General features: G+C 41.1%; 1 protein-coding gene across 1 annotated transcript; it reads left to right on the top strand.

Moving 5' to 3' along the window:
* The first annotated feature begins 318 nt into the window (after positions 1-318).
* LOC138673914 (polymeric immunoglobulin receptor-like) lies at positions 319-9082 on the top strand. Its single transcript, XM_069761944.1, has 7 exons — positions 319-411; positions 1247-1582; positions 2751-3086; positions 4915-5238; positions 6500-6823; positions 7325-7359; positions 8737-9082. Exons 1-6 carry the CDS (start codon positions 360-362, stop codon positions 7339-7341), a joined length of 1389 nt encoding a protein of 462 aa, XP_069618045.1. The 5' UTR covers positions 319-359; the 3' UTR covers positions 7342-7359; positions 8737-9082.
* The last annotated feature ends 984 nt before the right edge of the window (positions 9083-10066 follow it).

The following is a 10066-nucleotide window of genomic DNA, read 5'->3' as shown; positions in this document are numbered from 1 at the left end:
ACAGTGGGTCAGCACAAATTATAGGACGTACTCAGTTTAAAAAAAAAATCTTCTCAAACCATCAATGGTTTATAATCACAGAATCTTAAATTTGTTGAAAAGACAGTGACAAATTAAAGTGATAGCCCATCTCGAAAACCTTGCTCTTGGCTTCAACATGTGTTTACATGAATCAAGTTTTCACAACGTTATCTTGTTTGAAGACAAAATATCAGAGGTCACTTTTCTATTTGCTTAACAAACATGTATTTTTAGATGTTAATTATTAAATGATGCTGTCTTTTTTTCTGTGTCCACTCGCTTCCTTTTCCTAGTATATCTATTTTTCACCTCGGAGATTTCGCAGTGCGTTCTACACGATGGGGATGTACACACTACTGGTGGTGACTGTGCTGGTCGTCCTAACCCCAGGTAAGTGCAATGCCAGCTTCATACCATCTCAAAACCGTCAAGGATATATTGTCGCAAAGGGGTTAACAAATTACCCATGAAACTATAGTATTTGCTGCACATTCTTGATCGGAAACTGTTAGAAGATGATGTATAAATAGTCAATGATTGGATGACTTAGATGACTCCATTTAGTGGCCATTTCCCTGCCTGTTCTTGGCTTTATGGTAGATGTGGTCTTGACTGTGGCTCAGAGTCACAACTACATCTTTTTTGGCCCTAATTTGTAGAGGGACCTCCACCTGTCATGTGCCTTTTATAATTCTGACAACCTGAGGTTCTTACATGGTAAAGTCATTTTTAGGCTCCTTAGGCACTAGAGCTTGGGGGCAATTTCTACTTCTGCACCAACCATAGCATTACTCCTGTTGTGGCTACTGGTCAGGGGTGCAGCTAGACTACACACTGCTTTAATAGAAAGATGAAATGGCAAAAACATAAAAATGCAGCCGCCTACATCAGAGAAGATATGCACCTTGTCTAATGGTTGGCCCAATCCTCCTTAGGAGTAGGACACCAAATGTTCTGCACCTATTTGGCGAGAAGTATACCTTGGTTTTCCTTCAATTGGGCTCAAATATAGTTTGCTGTCTTGATCCTATATCTAAACTCTAAATACCCTGGCTAATTCAGACTGGCATGCATGTTGATGCCCCTTTGGTTCAATTGTCCAACTCTCCGGTACATGCCTCATCAGACCATCCTAGATATGCTCCGTCCTACAGGATCAAGAGGAATGAATCCAAATACAGCCCGACATATGCACTTACCTTCTGCTCTATATGTTCCTTCTTAGGTCTCATCTCGGCTTATCGTACTACAGGAATAGTTGGCGATACCTTAATTTTACCCTGCTTACACCCTGAGATCAAAGACACAAGTCTCGCATGTTGGGGAAGGGGAGCTTGTTCACAAACCGGTTGTAACCATCCAGTAGCCACAGTCAACGGAAGCAGAGTGATCTGGACAAAATCCGTAAGATACCAAGTGAACAGGGATAGTAGTAAAGTAGAACTGCCGCTGACAATCACAGATGTGAACCTGGATGATTCAGGAAAATACTGTTGCCGTGTAAGGTTCCCAAATGTTGGGATTGACCTGAAGAGCGAGGTCGAAGTGGAGATACAGCATCGTAAGTAATTTCCTATACGTGTAAATCATGCACCATTCCATCTACTCACCAATGAATACATTAAAAGACCTTTATGCCAAGATAAGTGAACAGGTTAGTCAACAGGTTAACGAGAATTGTGGCAGACAATTGGTGTTAACAACAGTGATTATACACTTGTCACAATTTGCTGACATTTGAAACAATCCGCTGGCAATCTCCTCAGCAGCACTTCCACTACTTTGCAACAGTCTCTGTGTCAATTCTTCAGCAGATCAGCACACACTCACACCGCTAGTAACAAACCATATCAAAATCACTGTTCAATGTCCTGCATAAGATCATCTTGATTTTGCAAACACTTGTGGCATACCGGATACAATTATCACACCACAGTCCCTGACATACAGCCATTTCTTAACACTCTAGTGCTTTTAGACTCCTCAGGTGTGGCAAACCCCTTTCGAGTGACTTTTTTCTTACTTGTTCTGGCATATGCACTCTTCACATGTGGATACTCCTCTATGCACCCCTGTGCTTTTACATACCTTACTGCTGTAGAGAAGGTCTTTATTGCAGGTGAGCCAATCTTTTCCGCTTGAAACAAACAATTCCTACTACACCTGAGGTGTTTGCCCTAACGTAAACCTCACTAAAACATCGGATGGTGCGCTTTACTAGTGAGTGCTGCTCACACCCACATGCTAGCTAGCTATGGTGCATGATTTCAGAAAATATGCTCATTTTAAGGTTCTATTAATAATATTAGTGTTTAGAAAATTACAATAAATACAGATTTATCTTGGAAGCAATTTAGACCAAAAATACATACTAAGACAGTAAAATCTCTACCTCAGCAGGCTAGACAGCATTGCTCTCTTACTCCCTTAGGTAAGTCCTAAAAAATGACCTATCGATTAAATGAAAGTTATATTTAAGAAAAAAAATATAGAAAACTTGCAATTTTCACCTTGGCTACTAAGCCCAATACCAGACTTTTATTCAATAGAAGACATTTTATCAGTCTTCTCTCAATATAAATAATAGGTGAGGTCAAGCCTCAAAATTTCTTTTAATCCGGGAATAAAATTCCTAACAGTCTTGAAAACAGGTGAACTCCAACAAAATCGACAACGCAAATAGAAGCCCAACATGAAATGTCTCATTCTTGATGCCTTTCTGTCCACAGCCATGATGCCGAATAATCTTGTGAAGGGGTCAGTGGACGACACATTGACTTTGCCCTGCAAATATTCAGTTATTGATGGTCCAAAAGAGGTTTGCTGGGGAAAGGGTGGCTGTCCTATAAGTGGCTGCAAAAACAAATTCCTCCAAACCGATGGCACCAAAGTGACCTGGAGCGAATCCAGCAGATACAAGTTGTTGGGAGATATCTCAAAGGGTGACTCCTCTCTAACAATCAGCGGGTTAACAAAGGATCAAGAGGGAACCTATTGCTGCCGCGTCCGGATCCCAGGAATTTTAAATGACATTAAAAATGAGATAAAACTTGAAATACAAGACGGTAAGAATTTTGCTTTACATTTACTATTTGGCAACATTTCGTAAAAAAAGTTGGTTTCAACATGGTGGTGAACTTTAAATACATAGTCCTGTATTCCATAACTTAGTGAAAATAAGGCCATGAACTAGACCATGTATGGAAAGCTATCAAGAACTTCCAAAGACAAGAATTACCCAATGTCAACGACCTTTTCATTTTTTTTTTTTAAATGTATTTTGGTTTCCCAATATTCCCCTTTACTCATCCCCAACTAGGTAGCAAAGGGCCAAAGGTTTGAGGTCAAAAAGTCTCATATCAGTCAGACGCTGTTCACACTACGGTCATGGCTTCTATCATGACCATTGTGATGGATCTGTTTTCGAACCGATTCCAACAAACACTGACAGATCCCTTTGACTTTTGAAAGGTTGTGACAGATTTTCAATGTGGTATCCAATGTTTTTGACTTTCGCGTCTCACAAAGCTGCTCTTCATAACAGGAGGCAGGATTAATTTAAGTTCTTTAGGTTTAATTTAAGTTTTTATTTACCATAAATCAATAGTACACATGAAAATAAGAAAGTTTGTAATATATCTTATCAGAGAAATCTGCTTTTTTCTCCTTCTATATGGATCTTTCACTCAAAATTCGTTGATGAAAGCTGCAAAATGTGAATTCAGTGAAGACATACATTTCACTTAGTGAGATAGGAGATGATAGTTGGTGATTTTAAAATTCTATGCAGAGGGAGGAGCTAGAGGCCGACACAGACATTCTAGGGAGGAGCTAGAGGCAGACACAGACATTCTAGGGAGGAGCTAGAGGCAGACACAGACATTCTGGGGAGGAGCTAGAGGAAGACACAGACATTCTAGGAAGGAGCTAGAGGCAGACACAGACATTCTAGGGAGGAGCTAGAGGCAGACACAGACATTCTAGGGAGGAGCTAGAGGCAGACACAGACATTCTAGGGAGGAGCTAGAGGCAGACACATACATTCTAGGGAGGAGCTAGAGGCAGACACGGACATTCTAGGAAGGAACTAGAGGCAGACACAGACATTCTAGGAAGGAGCTAGAGGCAGACACAGACATTCTAGGGAGGAACTACTGGCAGACAGACATTCTACAGGTAGTTCTCCTGAAACAACAGTTACAATTCTCCATAGAACTTCATGAACACCAACTGTCATCTCCCATTTCAGTAATGGGAAAATCTGTATTTACTGAAGACACATTTTACCTGTGATTTGAGAATTTAAAGAGTGAAAGATCAGTCTAGGAGGAGAAAGAAGCAGATTTCTCTAATAAGATATATTACAAAGTATCTTATGTTCATGTGTACTATTGATTTACATTTGAAAATAAAAAATATGATGGTTACTATTTAAAATAGACTTTAAATTCAATTACAGAGTGTCTATTTAGAGTTAGAAGGGTTGTTGTGGATCAAAAAACATGACTGCCTTTGTCCAAAAACACCTAATCTCTCCATAGATTGCATCTGATATTGCAACTCCGCTACGTTCATTATTAGGCATCAATTCAAGACACAATGCATGGACACATGTTGTGATTTTGGAGAAAAACAGACATTTTTCTACTCTTGGACAACCCCTCTATTCTAATTAAGTCAAGACTTTTATTAGTCTAAAACTTTCTACCAAAGGTTAAGGAATTAACTTAGGATTCTATAGCCTTCACCAAATGTTTAATTTGAAAGGATGTTTTCGAAGATGAAAATATGAAGAGGGTAGGATCCCCAATATTTGTTCTACTATGACTATTTATATGTATTATTATATATTAATATAGCATTATTATCTACTTATTTCTCCTTTTTCCACAGTCCATCTTGTTAGAGGGTCAGTGAAGGATAAACTGGTCTTACCATGTTCATACTCCACCGATAGTGGCACAAACCAAGTCTGCTGGGGTCACGGTCATTGTGGACTTTTCAAATGTCACAACCAAGTCCTTAAAAGTGATGGCAATGAAGTGACTTGGAGACATTCGAACAGATATGAATTAGATGGGAACTTAGCCAAAGGGAACGTGTCCCTGACCATTGAATCGGCCAATGCAGATGACGGTGGAGTCTATTGCTGCAGAGTGAAAGTCCCTGGAGCCTTCAACGACATAATGAAGGAAATCCGTGTAGAGATACGAGAAGGTATAGTATTTCCCATCCTGATATACAAATGTGTATGGTGCAGAGAACATATGTGGAAGAAGTATCAGGGGACATTTGGCTCGTTCGTCATCATATCTAATCCAGTTCTGTATTTATGTATTTAGCTAAATCCATAACACATTTAGCCTATATTTTAAATTTTGAGAAGTAAGACTAGACCCCTAGGCACAGTAGACAAGTCTAGAGAATGGTAACCAGTTAAGGAGAACATTCACATACAGTGTAAATAAATTAATCTGTGTTTAATTATATATATACTGTATATTAGTTAAGTATGGTGTACTAGATGTGGCCTACTTGGCAGGCAAAGACCAAACAAATAGTTTAAATACTTTAAAAAATCCCTGAGCTCCGCTGATTCTGCTGTTGTTTTCCGTTTTACCCTGCGACACTCCATTATAGAGATATTCACATTTATTGCTTTGGAGAACAATATGTGAAATCTCTGCTTGCAGTGCACATAAATGCTTCATCATCTACTGTATGTCTTGGAGGGAATATACTCTCATCCCTCCCTGCTAGACACTGCCAATCAAGTTCGGCAGCGTCTGAGAGCGCTTCACTGCTAGATCAGCTGTTCAACTGTGATTGGCAGCATTTGAGAGGGAGGGATAAATGTGCGCACCCCCAGAGAAGATGCTGAAGAAATACCCTGTTGGTCTTCAAGTAGAGATTTCATATAATGCACTCCAAAAGCAAGAAATATGAATATTTCTGCAATGGAGCAACGCAGCACAAAATGGAAAAGGGCAGCAGAATCAGGGGCGCTCAGGGAATTTTACAAGGTATTCAATTCAATATTTTGAACAAGTGACAGGTTCTCTTTAAATATAAATGAAAAAGAGGACAGCGCCACACCAGGAAGTGAAAAAGCAGCTCACATTTAATTCTGCCTTCTGCGGTTCTCTTTAAAAGCTCCGTAAAAGTAAACCCTTTACTGTTCATCTTTACAAAGTGAAAAATGTGAATTAATGAGAAAAAAAAACTCAGGTAAAGGTAATCCCATTGTTTAACTCTAGCATTTTTTCCAAGTGGGCGTGGTCCTCAATTCTTTTCTGTAAAAGATCTTCTTGAGAACCACGCCCACTTCACAAACAAGATATTCATTGAAGAGAGGGCCATATCTCAGGAATGGAGAGGCGCAGGAACAAAAGAAAAATGAAGCCTGATTCAGGAGAACAGCAGCGTTTACACCAGTTATAAAAATTGCACATTCATTTTTTGTGTTCCATTTTCACAGCTGACCACTTGTCTGGACTTGTTGGTGACACCATCACATTACCCTGCAAATACAATGCTACCGATGGCACTTCCCCAATGTGCTGGGGACGAGGCACCTGCCCGACATTTAAATGCACCGACACCGTTGTTTCGACTGATGGCGATTATGTGTCCTTTGCCGAGTCAGGAAAATATGTGTTGAAGGGAAAGTTAGAAACTGGGGATGTGTCCTTGACCATCAAGAGAGTGACAAAGGAGGATGAAGGAATGTACTGCTGCCGCGTGGAGGTCCCAGGACTTTTTAATGACAACATGAAAGAAATCAATTTGGAAGTCATTGATGGTAAGTTTTTTCATTTTCTTGGGAAAAATGTAGATTAAGTCTATAGTTAATATATATTTATAAAAAAAAACATTGCAATCGTAACATCAAGGATGTATCTACCGTAGAGGCAGTCCCTGGTGGCTCTTATAGAGGAGGCCTTCTGCTCTCTTTTGTTGTGGGTGGTTAGGAGTATGGTGGTTTCAATCTGCTGCTGAAAAACAACTGAGTGCAGATGTAGAACATTAAAAAATTGGTCCTTACAGTTAACACATTCATGGTCCGATTGCATAGCTGGACAGGTAATGTGTGAACAGGTCAAGCTATGTCCAAATCTACAATAATTTGGCAATGGTGGGATCCGAGAAGATGATCATGGCTCATCTAAATCTCAGGTTTCGGGTCTCGGTGCTTCTTCTCTGCTTTTGTGTTCAATTAGAGATTTGCCTATACATTGAAAAACTTGTAAATGGAGAATGCAAAAGCCTAATATCAGAACTTCTTCTTTTATTTTTTTCCTAGATGGATTCCAAGGATAAAAAAACTAATTTGGGAAGGTAATCGACCTACTCAGGATCAAACAAACTTAGAAATCCTCTTTCCTATCTCCGATTCCACATTTTTACATGAGCTTTGTAGAAATCTAGAACACACATAAGAATCCTTCATATCCCAAAGAATAGGAAAGAGTCGGGGCAGGACCATGTGGCCATGAAATGTGTCAGTCACTCTGTACATCAGTTGTTGGGAGAGAGGATTGGGCAGTGAGATCAGCCACCGCTTCCCATTCACTCCTCCTCTCCTGCACACATATTCAAGCATTCATCTTTTCAGCATTATTATTATTGAGAAGCTTTTTTAAAGATGAGCCAGGCAATCTCTTTATGACCCCAAAGCATTGCACCATCAGCGAGAAATCATGTTTTAAAGTTGTGTCCGGAAGTGCATTTGGGTGCAACGGTGCACTTACTGCTCCTCAACCTCACCCGTTTTTTCCTTCCTAGAAGCTTTTGCCTTGGCTGATTGACAGGTTGTTTCCACCGGTACAACGACCACTTTCTCATCAGTCAGTCTGGGGAGGGGGCTGCTAGGTAGGAAATTCAGTGTGAGGCTGAGAAGCTGTAAGTGCATCATAATGCCCCAATGCATTTCCTGACACAAGTTCAAAACCCAATGATTCGCCTCTGAGGTCATAAAGGAATTGACTGGCTTATCTTCGAAAAGACTACACAGTCATATAAATTATCCATCAGGTTGAATTTCAATGGTCAAGTCTTTTTGTTCACAGCAGAAATAAGTCACTGACAGAGGCGTCTGGGGGAGGAATACAGAGTATTTTGGCATAGTCTCCCCCGTAGAGAACACAATCATCCTCAGCCAAGCCGAGCATTCCTATGTATGAGAAAGTCATGAGAGACATCTACTGAACGAAAAATTGTTTGGTGAACATGTAGCTAATGTGTATTGCCAACCTTAAGGCCCTCATACATGTTAGACCAAACGTTGGCTGAACCCGCCAATATTGGTGTCTAATATGTATGAGGACCTACCAGCTCTTTCCCGAGAAGGATCTGGCATGTCCAGTTTGAAACTTTTGTTCTCCTGAAGCTAAGCTGTAGCTGGAGGAGTTTGGCAGTGCCTCTCTCGTAGAAAACGTAGATATGCTTGGCTGGGCCAAGTGCTCTTGTGTATAAGGAAGCTCAGGAGAGATTGCTATCAGATGATGATCATCCAATCTATCGTTTAGCCAATCCATTAGCTATCCATTGTGCATTTTGGGCAGAGAAAATTAGTATATCTTGTACGAAACAGAGCTATTAGGGTAAATAGACCAATATTGCCCAATACTCAGTTATTAAAGCACCAGATTTCCTCATTTTGATTCAGAGGTTCAAAATTGTTAGACCAAATATATGTTATTCCTATCCCCACAGCTTTAGATGTCTACACATGAAGAACCAGAGACGCTTACGACTCTGCAGCACAAGGGCGTCCACGTTGTACTCAATGTACAGAAGTCTACATGGCATTCAACACTACGCCGGATCTGATTACCTTTACTAAGTCTATAAATTAGTTCTCCTAAAGTTGATTAATTATTCCCTACCTGTGCTGTCTTATTACATTTCTTATGGTTCTGTTTACTCTATAGTACTATGAGCCACGTAGACTAGTCAGTCTGGTTCCTTTTCCATTATATTCTCTTACATCTAGATTGCTTTTCATAACAACTTTGTGATATTACAATAAAAAATACGGCTATCCTAGTCTCTACTATGGAAAAAGACGACTCAATTCTATTGAAAATTTGATATAAATCAGTTTACGTCTTCTAGGCTAAAAGGAAAAAAAATCAGTGGCACAAATAATCACTTTTAGGAATGGTTTTATTATTGGGATCTATTAGGCAATACCTCACCAGAGAGGAGCCTAGGAGCGCACCAGAGATGAGCCTAGGTGCACACCAGAGAGGAGCCTAGGAGCGCACCAGAGATGAGCCTAGGTGCACACCAGAGAGGAGCCTAGGAGCGCACCAGAGAAGAGCCTAGGAGCACACCAAAGAGGAGCCTAGGAGCGCACCAGAGAGGAACCTAGGAGCCCACCAGAGAAGAGCCTAACAGCACACCAGAGAGGAGCCTAGGAGCACACCAGAGAGGAGCCTAGGAGCACACCAGAGAGGAACCTAGGAGCCCACCAGAGAAGAGCCTAACAGCACACCAGAGAGGAGCCTAGGAGCACACCAGAGAGGAGCCTAGGAGCGCACCAGAGAGGAACCTAGGAGCCCACCAGAGAAAAGCCTAGCAGCACACCAGAGAGGAGCCTAGAAGCGCACTCGAGAGCAACCTGGGAGTGCACCAGAGAACAGCCTAGGAGCGCACCAGAGAAGAGCCTAGGTGCACACCAGAGAGGAGCCTAAGAGTGCACCAAAGAGGAGCCTAGGAGCACACTAGAGAGGAATCTAGGAGCCCACCAGAGAGCAGCCTAGTAGCGCACCAGAGAGGAGCTTATGAGCGCACCAGAGAGAAGCCTAGATGTGCAAAATCAAGCACAACTCCTCCCTATTGTCTCACATTGTCATATTACTTCTTCACTCCCTTCAGCGGCGCTCATGGATTAGTTGCATGTGTGTCCCTGTGATCTGTACATGTCCATGTGCATGATCAGAGTACATTTATTCTGTGTTTGTGTTGGATGAGCGTTTTGTATAAGTGAGTGTGCATATGTGTGCATCCATGTGTGCGGTGTGACTATGATCTGAGGCAT

This window comes from Ranitomeya imitator, chromosome 4 (assembly GCF_032444005.1).
Source record: "Ranitomeya imitator isolate aRanImi1 chromosome 4, aRanImi1.pri, whole genome shotgun sequence".
In the NCBI taxonomy this organism is placed as follows: domain Eukaryota; kingdom Metazoa; phylum Chordata; class Amphibia; order Anura; family Dendrobatidae; genus Ranitomeya; species Ranitomeya imitator.
Note: the sequence above shows the minus strand (reverse complement) of the source record. Positions and strands in the feature narration are given on the sequence as shown.

Coding starts and splice junctions, on each gene's coding strand:
- LOC138673914 (XM_069761944.1), top strand. CDS start 360: ATGGGGATGTACACACTACTGGTGGTGACTGTGCTGGTCGTCCTAACC. Junction 1,583..2,750: donor CGAAGTGGAGATACAGCATC/GTAAGTAATTTC, acceptor TTCTGTCCACAG/CCATGATGCCGAATAATCTT. Junction 5,239..6,499: donor CCGTGTAGAGATACGAGAAG/GTATAGTATTTC, acceptor CCATTTTCACAG/CTGACCACTTGTCTGGACTT.